Source organism: Pseudophryne corroboree, chromosome 12, assembly GCF_028390025.1.
Source record: "Pseudophryne corroboree isolate aPseCor3 chromosome 12, aPseCor3.hap2, whole genome shotgun sequence".
NCBI lineage: Eukaryota > Metazoa > Chordata > Amphibia > Anura > Myobatrachidae > Pseudophryne > Pseudophryne corroboree.
In genome coordinates this window covers 160044236-160061959 of record NC_086455.1, presented here as the reverse complement: position 1 = coordinate 160061959, position 17724 = coordinate 160044236, and the positions used below count along the sequence as shown (strand labels likewise).

At 54.6% G+C, this 17724-nt stretch overlaps 1 protein-coding gene across 2 annotated transcripts in view; it reads left to right on the top strand.

Annotated features, from left to right (window-relative positions):
- Window positions 1–1588: 1588 nt before the first annotated feature.
- YLPM1 (YLP motif containing 1) overlaps window positions 1589–17724 on the top strand; it is a 108987-nt gene continuing 92851 nt past the window's right edge. For both annotated transcript variants that reach the window (XM_063948311.1, XM_063948310.1), the window contains exon 1: window positions 1589–2046. In XM_063948311.1, coding sequence (XP_063804381.1) covers window positions 1663–2046 — 384 coding nt within the window. In that variant the 5' untranslated portion in view covers window positions 1589–1662. The remainder of the gene's footprint in view (window positions 2047–17724) is intronic.

The window sequence follows — 17724 nt, the reverse complement described above, 5'->3', positions numbered from 1 at the left end:
TAGTGTAGTGTAGTGAAGTGTACTGTGGTGTAGTGTAGTGTAGTGTAATATAGTGTAGTGTAGTGTAATTTAGTGTTGTGAAGTGTAGTGTAGTGAAATATAGTGTAGTGTACTGTAGTATAGTGTAGTGTACTGTAGTGAAGTGTAGTGTAGTGTATGTGTAGGCACTTACGTGATGTGTACATTCTTCCAGCGCTGTTGCCGGCTCCTGACTCCTCCTGACAGACTGTCCACTTCACTGCAGAGAAGCTCAGCCGCATCGCTGCCGGGACCTCCGCAGCAGCGGCAGCTTAAGCTGGACACAGGCGGGCGGGCGGCGGCTTCAGCGGGACACAGGTGCTCTGCCGGCAGCTTCAGCAGGATACAGGCAGGCGGGCAGCGGCTTCAGCAGCAGGACACAGTCGGGCGGGCGGCAGCAGCAGCTTCAGCGGGACGCAGGTGGCGCCGCCGTCAGCGGGACACAGGCGGCGCCACCTAAAGCAGTGAATCTGGACTCGGAGCTAGCAGTCGTGCGGGTGTGATGCTCGATGGTACGCCCTCAGTGCATTTGCGCTGTGGGCAAGATACCATCAGCACGGGTGGTCTTCAGGTTGCCGACTGTCGTGATCCCAGTGCACAGTATACCGGCACCGGAATCCCGACAGCTGGCATACCGACAGTTTTTCTCCCTCGTGGGGGTCCACGACCCCCCTGGAGGGAGAATAAATAACGCGCCACCATGCCCGCAGCGTGGCGAGCGCAGCGAGACCGCAAAGGGCTCATTTGCACTCGCCACGCTGTCAGGCTTCCGGCGCCGGTATGCTGGTCACTGGGAGCCCGGCCGCCGGCATACCATACCACACCCCATCGGCACACACTTAGTTACGGCTCTGCCTAGAAGCCAAACCTTAGCCTGAGTAATTAACACAATCTATTTCGTATAACCAAGTAGGGGGTCTTGATATCCCTGGATGAATATTGACACTCACTTTTCCCAGGTAATGAAAAAAGATAAACCAGCACTCACTTTTAGAGATGAAAAAACAATTATTTATTATAAAGATTCCATTGCCTATAGATCGACCGCTGCAGCCCGACAGCTGTTTCAACCAGCACAGCGTGGTTTATTTACTGGCATTACTGCTTGACTATCTCTTCACTGATGTGGTAGATGGGTAAATGTATGAAGCAGTGTTAAAAGTGGAGAAGTTGCACATGGCAACCAATCAGCTGCTCTGTAGAATTTTATAGCATCCAAATTATAAATGTTACGTCAATGCTAATTGGTTGCCATGGGCTACTTCTCTACTGGCTCACTTCTCCACTCTTATCACTGGTTCATGCATTTACCCCTAAATTACATAAGCTTCTAAAAATGAAAAGTGGTGGTGTTGGCCATAGCAACCAATCAAGTTCTGCCTGAACATGACTGGTTGCTATGGACAACACCACCACTTTTCATTTTCAGAAGCACAGTAAACGTGACCCTGAGAGTAACATGGCAACACAATTCTTCGAGGTGTCTTAAAATGGCGGCCGCGCATGCTCCGTACGCCGCAGACATCCCGCAGTGTCAGTGAACTACCTGGGCCCCGCCGCGCCTGCGCCCATTGTGTGACGTCACATCCTGTGCGAGTTGCAGGCCTCACAGCCTCACAACGGGACGAGCTCGGCGCCATCGCCATGTACCCGGGCTGGCCTCCTCACCATGGCGGCCCCGCGGCCCACCCGCCGCCTCCGCCCGAACCCGGCTACCAGAGTCTCCGAGACCAGCACCTGGCCCAGCTCCAGCAGCTGCAGCAAATGCACCAGCGTCAGCTAGAGAGCGTGCTGCCAGTGGGGGTTCCCCGCCAGCCGGCGGCCTACAGCTACCCCCCGCCTCCTCAGTATGACTATGGGCCGCCGCCCCCCATATACCAGCCCCCCGCTCCCCCAGCAGAGCCTCCGCCACCGGAGCCCGAGCAGCCGCCACCGCCGCCCGCCCCGGAGCAGCCCCCACCCCCGCCGCCTCCCACTGTCCCGGAGACCGGCGTCTCCCTTACCGATGGAAGCGGCGTCTCCCTAGAGGTAAGCGGCCTGTACATTAGGGGGGACCTGTGTTATTGTATTGATGAGGGGTTGGGGACCTGTGTCATTGTATTGATGAGGTAGTGTGGGACCTGTGTTATTGATTTCATGAGGTGGGGGGGACCTGTGTTATTGTACTGAGGGGGGGTGTGTGTTATTGTATTGATGGGGGGGATCTGTGTTATTGTACTGATGAGGTGGGGGGGGGCTGTGTTATTGTATTGATGAGGTGGGGGGGGCTGTGTTAATGTATTGATGAGGTGGGGGGGGGCTGTGTTAATGTATTGATGAGGTGGGGGGCTGTGTTAATGTATTGATGAGGTGGGGGGCTGTGTTAATGTATTGATGAGGGGGGGGCTGTGTTAATGTATTGATGAGGGGGGGGCTGTGTTAATGTATTGATGAGGGGGGGGCTGTGTTAATGTATTGATGAGGGGGGGGCTGTGTTAATGTATTGATGAGGTGGGGGCTGTTAATGTATTGATGAGGTGGGGGCTGTTAATGTATTGATGAGGTGGGGGGGCTGTGTTAATGTATTGATGAGGTGGGGGGGCTGTGTTAATGTATTGATGAGGTGGGGGGGGGGGCTGTGTTAATGTATTGATGAGGTGGGGGGGGCTGTGTTATTATATTGATGAGGTGGGGGGGGGGCTGTGTTATTGTATTGATGAGGTGGGGGGGGGGGGCTGTGTTATTGTATTGAGGTGGGGGGGGGGGCTGTGTTATTGTATTGATGAGGTGGGGGGGGGGCTGTGTTATTGTATTGATGAGGTGGGGGGGGGGGGGGGGGCTGTGTTATTGTATTGATGAGGTGGGGGGGGGCTGTGTTATTGTATTGATGAGGTGGGGGGGGGGGCTGTGTTATTGTATTGATGAGGTGGGGGGCTGTGTTATTGTATTGGTGGGGGGGGGGCTGTGTTATTGTATTGATGAGGTGGGGGGGGGGGGGGGGCTGTGTTATTGTATTGATGAGGTGGGGGGGGGGGGGGGGCTGTGTTATTGTATTGATGAGGTGGGGGGGGGGGCTGTGTTATTGTATTGATGAGGTGGGGGGGGGGCTGTGTTATTGTATTGATGAGGTGGGGGGGGCTGTGTTATTATATTGATGAGGTGGGGGGGGGGGGGCTGTGTTATTGTATTGATGAGGTGGGGGGGGGGCTGTGTTATTGTATTGATGAGGTGGGGGGGGGCTGTGTTATTGTATTGATGAGGTGGGGGGGGGGGCTGTGTTATTGTATTGATGAGGTGGGGGGGGGGGGCTGTGTTATTGTATTGATGAGGTGGGGGGGGGGGCTGTGTTATTGTATTGATGAGGTGGGGGGGGGGCTGTGTTATTGTATTGATGAGGTGGGGGGGCTGTGTTATTGTATTGGTGGGGGGGGGGGCTGTGTTATTGTATTGATGAGGTGGGGGGGGGGGGGGGCTGTGTTGTATTGATGAGGTGGGGGGGGGGGGGGGCTGTGTTATTGTATTGATGAGGTGGGGGGGGGGGCTGTGTTATTGTATTGATGAGGTGGGGGGGGGGCTGTGTTATTGTATTGATGAGGTGGGGGGGGGGGCTGTGTTATTGTATTGATGAGGTGGGGGGGGGGGGGCTGTGTTATTGTATTGATGAGGTGGGGGGGGGGCTGTGTTATTGTATTGATGAGGTGGTGGGGGGGGCTGTGTTATTGTATTGATGAGTTGGGGGGGGGGCTGTGTTATTGTATTGATGAGTTGGGGGGGGGGGCTGTGTTATTGTATTGATGAGGTGGGGGGGGGCTGTGTTATTGTATTGAGGTGGGGGGGGGCTGTGTTATTGTATTGATGAGGTGGGGGGGGGGGCTGTGTTATTGTATTGATGAGGTGGGGGGGGGGGGGCTGTGTTATTGTATTGATGAGGTGGGGGGGGGGGGGGGCTGTGTTATTGTATTGATGAGGTGGGGGGGGGGGGCTGTGTTATTGTATTGATGAGGTGGGGGGGGCTGTGTTATTGTATTGATGAGGTGGGGGCTGTGTTAATGTATTGATGAGGTGGGGGGGCTGTGTTAATGTATTGATGAGGTGGGGGGGGCTGTATTGATGAGGTGGGGGGGCTGTGTTAATGTATTGATGAGGTGGGGGGGCTGTGTTAATGTATTGATGAGGTGGGGGGGCTGTGTTAATGTATTGATGAGGTGGGGGGGCTGTGTTAATGTATTGATGAGGTGGGGGGGGGCTGTGTTAATGTATTGATGAGGTGGGGGGGCTGTATTGATGAGGTGGGGGGGGCTGTGTTAATGTATTGATGAGGTGGGGGGGCTGTGTTAATGTATTGATGAGGTGGGGGGGGGCTGTGTTAATGTATTGATGAGGTGGGGGGGCTGTATTGATGAGGTGGGGGGGGGGGCTGTGTTAATGTATTGATGTGGTGTGGGGGGGACACACACACCTGTGTTATTGTATTGATGAAGTGGGGACACACACACACACCTGTGTTGTATTGATGAAGTGGGGGACACACACACACCTGTGTTATTGTATTGATGTGGTGTGGGGGGACACACACCTGTGTTAATGTATTGATGAAGTGGGGGGGGGGACACACCTGTGTTATTGTATTGATGAAGTGGGGGGGACACACACACCTGTGTTATTGTATTGATGAAGTGGGGGACACACACACCTGTGTTGTATTGATGAAGTGGGGGGGGACACACACACACACCTGTGTTATTGTATTGATGAAGTGGGGGGGGACGACGACACTCACCTGTGTTATTGTATTGAAGTGGGGGGGGGGCACACACCTGTGTTATTGTATTGATGAAGTGGGGGGGGGGGGACACACCTGTGTTATTGTATTGATGAAGTGGGGGACACACACCTGTGTTATTGTATTGATGAGGTGGGGGCACCCAATAGAGCAGTGGTCTCCAACCCGTAGCTCGCCATAGTATTTTCGGTAGCTCACAGAGCGCACGGGCTTGGGCAGTCACTGGCACTCCTCCTCCCTTCATTTTTAATATTGTGCCAGCCGTTAGCCAATCAGAGCTCGTGGACCGGCAGTGGCAGCACCTGATTGGCTGCCGGACCACGACTTTTGATTGGCTCACTTACCGGCACCATATTTTAAATGGCCGCCAGAGACGGTCACCCTCTCCGCAGCCGCTCTCCGGACATCACAGGAGTGGCGCGCGCTGCGCTCTCCTCCCCTTCCGTTCCTCATACAGGAGGAGCAGCAGCGGCGGCAGTAGGAGAAGCCAGCAAGGGTTAGCACTGTGTGGAGGCACTGTATCGGACACTGCGGGGGGGGGGGGCATTTTATCTGGCGTTGCGGGGGGCATATTAAATGGCACTGTGGGGGGGAATTGTTTCTGGCACTGGTGGGGGCATTATTTGTGTATCTGGCACTGGTGGGGGCATTATTTGTGTATCTGGCACTGGTGGGGGCATTATTTGTGTATCTGGCACTGGTGGGGGCATTATTTGTGTATCTGGCACTGGTGGGGGCATTATTTGTGTATCTGGCACTGGTGGGGGCATTATCTGTGTATCTGGCACTGCTGAGGGGCATTATTTGTGTATCTGGCACTGTGTGTGTGTGGGGGGGGGGGGGGCATTACTTGTAGTTGTGAGGCCACAGCCACTTTTGCAGGAACGCACGCGCATTGGGGAGAGGGGGTAGCTCTTTCAGGTTTTATTTTCCGAAAGTAGCTCACACCCCAATTAAAGTTGGAGGCCACTGCAATAGAGCAGTTCAGTTGTTTCTAGGCGCCCATTACTTATCACGCATGTTGCATCCAAATAGACAAAACCCTTAGTTAATATGGTATTGTGCCAACTATCTGTAACCAAATGATTACTCTAAACCTTTACGTTTTAGGATTTTATCTAAGACTTATTTGCTTACAATTAATTTTTTTTAAATTATCTTAATATTTTTTTATTTTTTTAAGTTCAGTCTCCCAACTTAATTTTTTCACAGTACCACAATATCCTATAGCGTAGATATTTACTTCCGACAACCAGAGATATTTATGCCTAATATAGTTAAAATTTGGAAAATAAAACCCTCAATAATTATTCAAAGTCTCATAGGGGTCGATTCTATTCGGCAACTAATGAATAGCGCCGGGAATTAGCTCCCGACGCTATTCAATTCAGCAACTAGTTACGTCGGCGATGGCCCGTTCTCGCCGACAAAACAGGTTGAATTGTCGGGAGAACGGGCATTCTCCGACTTAACTCCCCGGCGCGAGGCTGATTCCCGACAGAATCAGCCTCGCGCCGGCCGCGAGGCAGCACTTTTGTCGGGTTTCTCTTCTCATCCCCCGGGGATGAGAGAAGAATTCCCGACAATTGCAGGTAATTAGTTGCTGAATTGAATAGCGTCGGGAGCTAATTCCCGGCGCTATTCATTAGTTGCCGAATAGAATCGACCCCATAAAGTAAAAGTTGGATGCAAGTGTATATGTAGCGCCCACTAAAAACTGAAACGTGCAATAGTGTCACCGCAGAAGTCATAATTTCACCAGTGTGTTCTTCTGATTGAGCCCATTTTTACAGTCATTAAAAAGTGAGAAAAGGTCATCAGTGAGTAATCAAGTCCTCAGCTTTGTCTGTATTATAGATGGCTTACGCAGGTTGTTTCAGGCAGTACTTGGAACAGTAGGCGCTCTGGCTTTTATTTACTAAGCGGGCGCTTCCGATCTTATTTTTTGCCCAAAATTTGAAAGGATAATGCTTTTACTAAATTTCATAAACTTGATTGGAAGCGCCAGGTTTTAGTTTACGACGCTTAGTAAATAAGCTCCTTACAATGAACTTTCATACTTGTTCATTGGTTTCAATTCAGTGTGGATTGAATAGCGCCAGGATTTATTTCCTGATACCATTCAGTACAGCGCGCTGTTATGTCCGAGAAACAACACAGACACACATACACATAAAAAAAGGGGGGAAAACTATGTTCCTGGATAGCGAATAAATGCCGTATAGGTTTCAATAATTTATTGATTAAACCTGTGCAGGTATATTATAAATGATGCGTGGATTTTAGGGACCAAAATATTATTCGGATTGTAATGAGTCCTGATTGTTAGATTAATTGCATGCGCTTAGAGAGGACACTCCAATATTATGTAATAATCGCTAGCACGCCCATTGGGCTTGTTCAATATACACCACAGATAAAGAAGTCCCAAAAAATGTTATTTTGCAAATAACATAGGGAAATGTTACCAGTATCAGACACAGTGGCATTAACACATATTCAGTGGTCAGATTACTGGTTTCACCCGCGGGCTTGTTCTCATCTCTAATGCTGCCAGCATTTGCTGCATGTGTGTCTGTGATTTCCTCTTATTTTAATGCATATCTAATAAATAGTAGATTTTAGACTGATCAATATTGATACCGTTCTGGACTCTTTTTTTTTCCTACTATAGTTAAGAGTGACCTCAGTATATAGAGTCTTCTTTTTTTTTTTCTTCTGACTCTGGGGAGCGCCACCAATCCCTGTATTATTGATTTTGCTGACGTAACATCAGCCATCAAATGAAAGGAATTTGGTTATTCTTTTATTTCTTTATCTCCTTATGCAATTCTAAGCATTCCTACTCACCCTAGAGCGTTAATAGGGCTGGGAGTGATCCTGTGCGGGAAAACCCACCCTGTTTTTTCATGTCCGAGAACCAGCATCCTCCAACTTAAGTCCCTGGCGCAATGCTGTTTCCGCCACTCTAAGGGCAGGAAACGGCTTTGTGCCAGCACCTTTGCCGGATTTCTGCTCACATCACGGAGGGGTGCAAGAAAAAAATCCTCTCGTCAGGCGTCACATTGCGCTGAATTGAATAGCCCCGGGAGCAAAAAATGATAATAGCTTCAATAAAAATAATTGGGCACGATTTATTTCAGTAACAGTTGAATAGCGCCGGTAATTAGCTCCCGGCGCTATTCAGTACAGTGCCATGTGACACCCAACACCGGGAGGGGGCACTGCATACACCTGGCTTTATGGGAGGGTGGCTAGGAAGAGGCTGCTATCACTGTGCAGGATACAGAGCTCAGTGGCTGAGACTGGGGTGAGGGTGCACCAGTCACCATATCAGGGGCTCTGCATACACCTGGCTGTATGGGAGGGTGGCTAGGAAGAGGCTATCATCACTGTGCAGGATACAGAGCTCAGTGGCTGAGACTGGGGTGAGGGTGCACCAGTCACCATATCAGGGGCTCTGCATACACCTGGCTGTATGGGAGGGTGGCTAGGAAGAGGCCGCTATCACTGTGCAGGAGATACAGAGCTCAGTGGCTGAGACTGGGGTGAGGGTGCACCAGTCACCATATCAGGGGCTCTGCATACACCTGGCTGTATGGGAGGGTGGCTAGGAAGAGGCCGCTATCACTGTGCAGGATACAGAGCTCAGTGGCTGAGACTGGGGAGAGGGTGCACCAGTCACCCATATCAGGGGCTCTGCATACACCTGGCTGTATGGGAGGGTGGCTAGGAAGAGGCTGCTATCACTGTGCAGGAGATACAGAGCTCAGTGGCTGAGACTGGGGTGAGGGTGCACCAGTCACCATAACAGGGGCTCTGCATACACCTTGCTGTATGGGAGGGTGGCTAGGAAGAGGCCGCTATCACTGTGCAGGATACAGAGCTCAGTGGCTGAGACTGGGGTGAGGGTGCACCAGTCACCCATATCAGGGGCTCTGCATACACCTGGCTGTATGGGAGGGTGGCTAGGAAGAGGCAGCTATCACTGTGCAGGAGATACAGAGCTCAGTGGCTGAGACTGGGGTGAGGGTGCACCAGTCACCCATATCAGGGGCTCTGCATACACCTGGCTGTATGGGAGGGTGACTAGGAAGAGGCCGCTATCACTGTGCAGGAGATACAGAGCTCAGTGGTGAGACTGGGGCGAGGGTGCACCAGTCACCATATCAGGGGCTCTGCATACACCTGGCTGTATGGGAGGGTGACTAGGAAGAGGCCGCTATCACTGTGCAGGAGATACAGAGCTCAGTGGTGAGACTGGGGCGAGGGTGCACCAGTCGCCCATATCAGGGGCTCTGCATACACCTGGCTGTATGGGAGGGTGGCTAGGAAGAGGCCGCTATCACTGTGCAGGATACAGAGCTCAGTGGGTGAGACTGGGGTGAGGGTGCACCAGTCACCATATCAGGGGCTCTGCATACACCTGGCTGTATGGGAGGGTGGCTAGGAAGAGGCCGCTATCACTGTGCAGGAGATACAGAGCTCAGTGGGTGAGACTGGGGTGAGGGTGCACCAGTCACCATATCAGGGGCTCTGTATACACCTGGCTGTATGGGAGGGTGACTAGGAAGAGGTCGCTATCACTGTGCAGGATACAGAGCTCAGTGGCTGAGACTGGGGTGAGGGTGCACCAGTCACACATATCAGGTGCTCTGCATACACCTGGCTGTATGGGAGGGTGGCTAGGAAGAGGCCGCTATCACTGTGCAGGATTCAGAGTTTAGTGGCTGAGACTGGGATGAGGGTGCACCAGTCACCCATATCAGGGGCTCTGCATACACCTGGCTGTATGGGAGGGTGGCTAGGAAGAGGCTGCTATCACTGTGCAGGATACAGAGCTCAGTGGCTGAGACTGGGGTGAGGGTGCACCAGTCACCATATCAGGGGCTCTGTATACACCTGGCTGTATGGGAGGGTGGCTAGGAAGAGGTCGCTATCACTGTGCAGGATACAGAGCTCAGTGGCTGAGACTGGGGTGAGGGTGCACCAGTCACCATATCAGGGGCTCTGCATACACCTGGCTGTATGGGAGGGTGGCTAGGAAGAGGCCGCTATCACTGTGCAGGATGCAGAGCTCAGTGGCTGAGACTGGGGTGAGGGTGCACCAGTCACCATATCAGGGGCTCTGCATACACCTGGCTGTATGGGAGGGTGGCTAGGAAGAGGCTGCTATCACTGTGCAGGATACAGAGCTCAGTGGCTGAGACTGGGGTGAGGGTGCACCAGTCACCATATCAGGGGCTCTGCATACACCTGGCTGTATGGGAGGGTGGCTAGGAAGAGGCCGCTATCACTGTGCAGGATACAGAGCTCAGTGGCTGAGACTGGGGTGAGGGTGCACCAGTCACCATATCAGGGGCTCTGCATACACCTGGCTGTATGGGAGGGTGGCTAGGAAGAGGCCGCTATCACTGTGCAGGAGATACAGAGCTCAGTGGCTGAGACTGGGGAGAGGGTGCACCAGTCACCCATATCAGGGCTCTGCATACACCTGGCTGTATGGGAGGGTGGCTAGGAAGAGGCTGCTATCACTGTGCAGGATACAGAGCTCAGTGGCTGAGACTGGGGTGAGGGTGCACCAGTCACCATATCAGGGGCTCTGCATACACCTGGCTGTATGGGAGGGTGGCTAGGAAGAGGCCGCTATCACTGTGCAGGATACAGAGCTCAGTGGCTGAGACTGGGGTGAGGGTGCACCAGTCACCATATCAGGGGCTCTGTATACACCTGGCTGTATGGGAGGGTGGCTAGGAAGAGGCCGCTATCACTGTGCAGGAGCTACAGAGCTCAGTGGCTGAGACTGGGGTGAGGGTGCACCAGTCACACATATCAGGAGCTCTGCATACACCTGGCTGTATGGGAGGGTGGCTAGGAAGAGGCCGCTATCACTGTGCAGGATACAGAGCTCAGTGGCTGAGACTGGGGTGAGGGTGCACCAGTCACCCATATCAGGGGCTCTGCATACACCTGGCTGTAAAGGAGGGTGGCTAGGAAGAGGCCGCTATCACTGTGCAGGAGATACAGAGCTCAGTGGCTGAGACTGGGGTGAGGGTGCACCAGTCACCCATATCAGGGGCTCTGCATACACCTGGCTGTATGGGAGGGTGGCTAGGAAGAGGCCGCTATCACTGTGCAGGAGATACAGAGCTCAGTGGCTGAGACTGGGGTGAGGGTGCACCAGTCACACATATCAGGGGTTCTGCATACACCTGGCTGTATGGGAGGGTGGCTAGGAAGAGGACGCTATCACTGTGCAGGATACAGAGCTCCGTGGCTGAGACTGGGGTAAGGGTGCACCAGTCACCCATATCAGGGGCTCTGTGTACACCTGGCTGTATGGGAGGGTGGCTAGGAAGAGGCCGCTATCACTGTGCAGGATACAGAGCTCAGTGGCTGAGACTGGGGTGAGGGTGCACCAGTCACCCATATCAGGGGCTCTGCATACACCTGGCTGTATGGGAGGGTGGCTAGGAAGAGGCACTATCACTGTGCAGGATACAGAGCTCAGTGGCTGAGACTGGGGTGAGGGTGTATCAGTCACCCATTTCTGGTGCTCTGCATACACCTGGCTGTATGGGAGGGTGGCTAGGAAGAGGTCGCTATCACTGTGCAGGATACAGAGCTCAGTGGCTGAGACTGGGGTGAGGGTGCACCAGTCACCATATCAGGGGCTCTGCATACACCTGGCTGTATGGGAGGGTGACTAGGAAGAGGCCGCTATCACTGTGCAGGAGATACAGAGCTCAGTGGTGAGACTGGGGCGAGGGTGCACCAGTCACCATATCAGGGGCTCTGCATACACCTGGCTGTATGGGAGGGTGGCTAGGAAGAGGCCGCTATCACTGTGCAGGATACAGAGCTCAGTGGCTGAGACTGGGGTGAGGGTGCACCAGTCACCCATATCAGGGGCTCTGCATACACCTGGCTGTATGGGAGGGTGGTTAGGAAGAGGCCGCTATCACTGTGCAGGATACAGAGCTCAGTGGGTGAGACTGGGGTGAGGGTGTACCAGTCACCATATCAGGGGCTCTGCATACACCTGGCTGTATGGGAGGGTGGCTAGGAAGAGGCCGCTATCACTGTGCAGGATACAGAGCTCAGTGGCTGAGACTGGGGTGAGGGTGCACCAGTCACCCATATCAGGGGCTCTGCATACACCTGGCTGTATGGGAGGGTGGCTAGGAAGAGGCCGCTATCACTGTGCAGGAGATACAGAGCTCAGTGGCTGAGACTGGGGTGAGGGTGCACCAGTCACCATATCAGGGGCTCTGCATACACCTGGCTGTATGGGAGGGTGGCTAGGAAGAGGCCGTTATCACTGTGCAGGAGATACAGAGCTCAGTGGCTGAGACTGGGGTGAGGGTGCACCAGTCACCCATATCAGGTGCTCTGCATACACCTGGCTGTATGGGAGGGTAGCTAGGAAGAGGCCGCTATCACTGTGCAGGATACAGAGCTCAGTGGCTGAGACTGGGGTGAGGGTGCACCAGTCACCATATCAGGGCTCTGCATACACCTGGCTGTATGGGAGGGTGGCTAGGAAGAGGCCGCTATCACTGTGCAGGAGATACAGAGCTCAGTGGCTGAGACTGGGGTGAGGGTGCACCAGTCACCCATATCAGGGCTCTGCATACACCTGGCTGTATGGGAGGGTGGCTAGGAAGAGGACGCTATCACTGTGCAGGATACAGAGCTCAGTGGCTGAGACTGGGGTAAGGGTGCACCGGTCACCCATATCAGGGGCTCTGTATACACCTGGCTGTATGGGAGGGTGGGTAGGAAGAGGCCGCTATCACTGTGCAGGAGATACAGGGCTCAGTGGCTGAGACTGGGGTGAGGGTGCACCAGTCACACATATCAGGGGCTCTGCATACACCTGGCTGTATGGGAGGGTGGCTAGGAAGAGGCCGTTATCACTGTGCAGGATACAGAGCTCAGTGGCTGAGACTGGGGTGAGGGTGCACCAGTCACACATATCAGGGGCTCTGCATACACCTGGCTGTATGGGAGGGTGGCTAGGAAGAGGTCGCTATCACTGTGCAGGAGATAGAGAGCTCAGTGGCTGAGACTGGGGTGAGGGTGCACCAGTCACACATATCAGTGGCTCTGCATACACCTGGCTGTATGGGAGGGTGGCTAGGAAGAGGTCGCTATCACTGTGCAGGAGATACAGAGCTCAGTGGCTGAGACTGGGGTGAGGGTGCACCAGTCACCATATCAGGGGCTCTGCATACACCTGGCTGTATGGGAGGGTGGCTAGGAAGAGGCCGCTATCACTGTGCAGGAGATACAGAGCTCAGTGGCTGAGACTGGGGTGAGGGTGCACCAGTCACCATATCCGGGGCTCTGCATACACCTGGCTGTATGGGAGGGTGGCTAGGAAGAGGCCGCTATCACTGTGCAGGAGATACAGAGCTCAGTGGCTGAGACTGGGGTGAGGGTGCACCAGTCACCCATAAGTCACCCATATCAGGGGCTCTGCATACACCTGGCTGTATGGGAGGGTGGCTAGGAAGAGGCCGCTATCACTGTGCAGGATACAGAGCTCAGTGGGTGAGACTGGGGTGAGGGTGTACCAGTCACCATATCAGGGGCTCTGCATACACCTGGCTGTATGGGAGGGTGGCTAGGAAGAGGCCGCTATCACTGTGCAGGATACAGAGCTCAGTGGCTGAGACTGGGGTGAGGGTGCACCAGTCACCCATATCAGGGGCTCTGCATACACCTGGCTGTATGGGAGGGTGGCTAGGAAGAGGACGCTATCACTGTGCAGGATACAGAGCTCCGTGGCTGAGACTGGGGTGAGGGTGCACCAGTCACCCATATCAGGGGCTCTGTGTACACCTGGCTGTATGGGAGGGTGGCTAGGAAGAGGCCGCTATCACTGTGCAGGATACAGAGCTCAGTGGCTGAGACTGGGGTGAGGGTGTACCAGTCACCCATTTCTGGTGCTCTGCATACACCTGGCTGTATGGGAGGGTGGCTAGGAAGAGGCCGCTATCACTGTGCAGGAGATACAGAGCTCAGTGGTGAGACTGGGGTGAGGGTGCACCAGTCACCATATCAGGGGCTCTGCATACACCTGGCTGTATGGGAGGGTGGCTAGGAAGAGGCCGCTATCACTGTACAGGATACAGAGCTCAGTGGTGAGACTGGGGTGAGGGTGCACCAGTCACCCATATCAGGGGCTCTGCATACACCTGGCTGTATGGGAGGGTGGCTAGGAAGAGGCCGCTATCACTGTGCAGGATACAGAGCTCAGTGGCTGAGACTGGGGTGAGGGTGCACCAGTCACCCATATCAGGGGCTCTGCATACACCTGGCTGTATGGGAGGGTGGCTAGGAAGAGGCCGCTATCACTGTGCAGGAGATACAGAGCTCAGTGGCTGAGACTGGGGTGAGGGTGCACCAGTCACCATATCAGGGGCTCTGCATACACCTGGCTGTATGGGAGGGTGGCTAGGAAGAGGCCGTTATCACTGTGCAGGAGATACAGAGCTCAGTGGCTGAGACTGGGGTGAGGGTGCACCAGTCACCCATATCAGGTGCTCTGCATACACCTGGCTGTATGGGAGGGTAGCTAGGAAGAGGCTGCTATCACTGTGCAGGATACAGAGCTCAGTGGCTGAGACTGGGGTGAGGGTGCACCAGTCACCATATCAGGGCTCTGCATACACCTGGCTGTATGGGAGGGTGGCTAGGAAGAGGCCGCTATCACTGTGCAGGATATACAGAGCTCAGTGGCTGAGACTGGGGTGAGGGTGCACCGGTCACCCATATCAGGGGCTCTGTATACACCTGGCTGTATGGGAGGGTGGGTAGGAAGAGGCCGCTATCACTGTGCAGGAGATACAGGGCTCAGTGGCTGAGACTGGGGTGAGGGTGCACCAGTCACCCATATCAGGGCTCTGCATACACCTGGCTGTATGGGAGGGTGGCTAGGAAGAGGCCGCTATCACTGTGCAGGATTCAGAGCTCAGTGGCTGAGACTGGGGTGAGGGTGCACCAGTCACCATATCAGGGGCTCTGCATACACCTGGCTGTATGGGAGGGTGGCTAGGAAGAGGTCGCTATCACTGTGCAGGAGATACAGAGCTCAGTGGCTGAGACTGGGGGAGGGTGCACCAGTCACACATATCAGGGGCTCTGCATACACCTGGCTGTATGGGAGGGTGGCTAGGAAGAGGTCGCTATCACTGTGCAGGAGATACAGAGCTCAGTGGCTGAGACTGGGGTGAGGGTGCACCAGTCACCCATATCAGGGGCTCTGCATACACCTGGCTGTATGGGAGGGTGGCTAGGAAGAGGACGCTATCACTGTGCAGGATACAGAGCTCCGTGGCTGAGACTGGAGTAAGGGTGCACCAGTCACCCATATCAGGGGCTCTGTGTACACCTGGCTGTATGGGAGGGTGGCTAGGAAGAGGCCGCTATCACTGTGCAGGATACAGAGCTCAGTGGCTGAGACTGGGGTGAGGGTGCACCAGTCACCCATATCAGGGGCTCTGTATACACCTGGCTGTATGGGAGGGTGGCTAGGAAGAGGCACTATCACTGTGCAGGATACAGAGCTCAGTGGCTGAGACTGGGGTGAGGGTGTACCAGTCACCCATTTCTGGTGCTCTGCATACACCTGGCTGTATGGGAGGGTGGCTAGGAAGAGGCCGCTATCACTGTGCAGGAGATACAGATCTCAGTGGCTGAGACTGGGGTGAGGGTGCACCAGTCACCCATATCAGGGCTCTGCATACACCTGGCTGTATGGGAGGGTGGCTAGGAAGAGGATGCTATCACTGTGCAGGATACAGAGCTCAGTGGCTGAGACTGGGGTAAGGGTGCACCGGTCACCCATATCAGGGGCTCTGTATACACCTGGCTGTATGGGAGGGTGGCTAGGAAGAGGCCGCTATCACTGTGCAGGATTCAGAGCTCAGTGGCTGAGACTGGGGTGAGGGTGCACCAGTCACCATATCAGGGGCTCTGCATACACCTGGCTGTATGGGAGGGTGGCTAGGAAGAGGTCGCTATCACTGTGCAGGAGATACAGAGCTCAGTGGCTGAGACTGGGGTGAGGGTGCACCAGTCACCATATCAGGGGCTCTGCATACACCTGGCTGTATGGGAGGGTAGCTAGGAAGAGGCCGCTATCACTGTGCAGGATACAGAGCTCAGTGGCTGAGACTGGGGCGAGGGTGCACCAGTCACACATCAGGGGCTCTGCATACACCTGGCTGTATGGGAGGGTGGCTAGGAAGAGGTCGCTATCACTGTGCAGGAGATACAGAGCTCAGTGGCTGAGACTGGGGTGAGGGTGCACCAGTCACACACATCAGGGGCTCTGCATACACCTGGCTGTATGGGAGGGTGGCTAGGAAGAGGTCGCTATCACTGTGCAGGAGATACAGAGCTCAGTGGCTGAGACTGGGGTGAGGGTGCACCAGTCACACACATCAGGGGCTCTGCATACACCTGGCTGTATGGGAGGGTGGCTAGGAAGAGGCCGCTATCACTGTGCAGGAGATACAGAGCTCAGTGGCTGAGACTGGGGTGAGGGTGCACCAGTCACCATATCAGGGGCTCTGCATACACCTGGCTGTATGGGAGGGTGGCTAGGAAGAGGCCGCTATCACTGTGCAGGAGATACAGAGCTCAGTGGCTGAGACTGGGGTGAGGGTGCACCAGTCACCCATATCAGGGGCTCTGCATACACCTGGCTGTATGGGAGGGTGGCTAGGAAGAGGCCGCTATCACTGTGCAGGAGATACAGAGCTCAGTGGCTGAGACTGGGGTGAGGGTGCACCAGTCACCCATATCAGGGGCTCTGCATACACTTGGCTGTATGGGATGGTGGCTAGGAAGAGGCCGCTATCACTGTGCAGGAGATACAGAGCTCAGTGGCTGAGACTGGGGTGAGGGTGCACCAGTCACCCATATCAGGGGTTCTGCATACACCTGGCTGTATGGGAGGGTGGCTAGGAAGAGGCCGCTATCACTGTGCAGGATACAGAGCTCAGTGGCTGAGACTGGGGTGAGGGTGCACCAGTCACTATATCAGGGGCTCTGCATACACCTGGCTGTATGGGAGGGTGGCTAGGAAGAGGCCGCTATCACTGTGCAGGATACAGAGCTCAGTGGCTGAGACTGGGGTGACGGTGCACCAGTCACTATATCAGGGGCTCTGCATGCACCTGGCTGTATGGGAGGGTGGCTAGGAAGAGGCCGCTATCACTGTGCAGGATACAGAGCTCAGTGGGTGAGACTGGGGTGAGGGTGCACCAGTCACCCATATCAGGGGCTCTGCATACACCTGGCTGTATGGGAGGGTGGCTAGGAAGAGGCCGCTATCACTGTGCAGGAGATACAGAGCTCAGTGGCTGAGACTGGGGTGAGGGTGCACCAGTCACCCATATCAGGGGCTCTGCATACACCTGGCTGTATGGGAGGGTGGCTAGGAAGAGGCCGCTATCACTGTGCAGGATACAGAGCTCAGTGGCTGAGACTGGGGTGAGGGTGCACCAGTCACACATATCAGTGGCTCTGCATACACCTGGCTGTATGGGGGGGTGGCTAGGAAGAGGCCGCTATCACTGTGCAGGAGATACAGAGCTCAGTGGCTGAGACTGGGGTGAGGGTGCACCAGTCACCATATCAGGGGCTCTGCATACACCTGGCTGTAAAGGAGGGTGGCTAGGAAGAGGCCGCTATCACTGTGCAGGAGATACAGAGCTCAGTGGCTGAGACTGGGGTGAGGGTGCACCAGTCACCATATCAGGGGCTCTGCATACACCTGGCTGTATGGGAGGGTGGCTAGGAAGAGGCCGCTATCACTGTGCAGGAGATACAGAGCTCAGTGGCTGAGACTGGGGTGAGGGTGCACCAGTCACCATATCAGGGGCTCTGCATACACCTGGCTGTATGGGAGGGTGGCTAGGAAGAGGCCG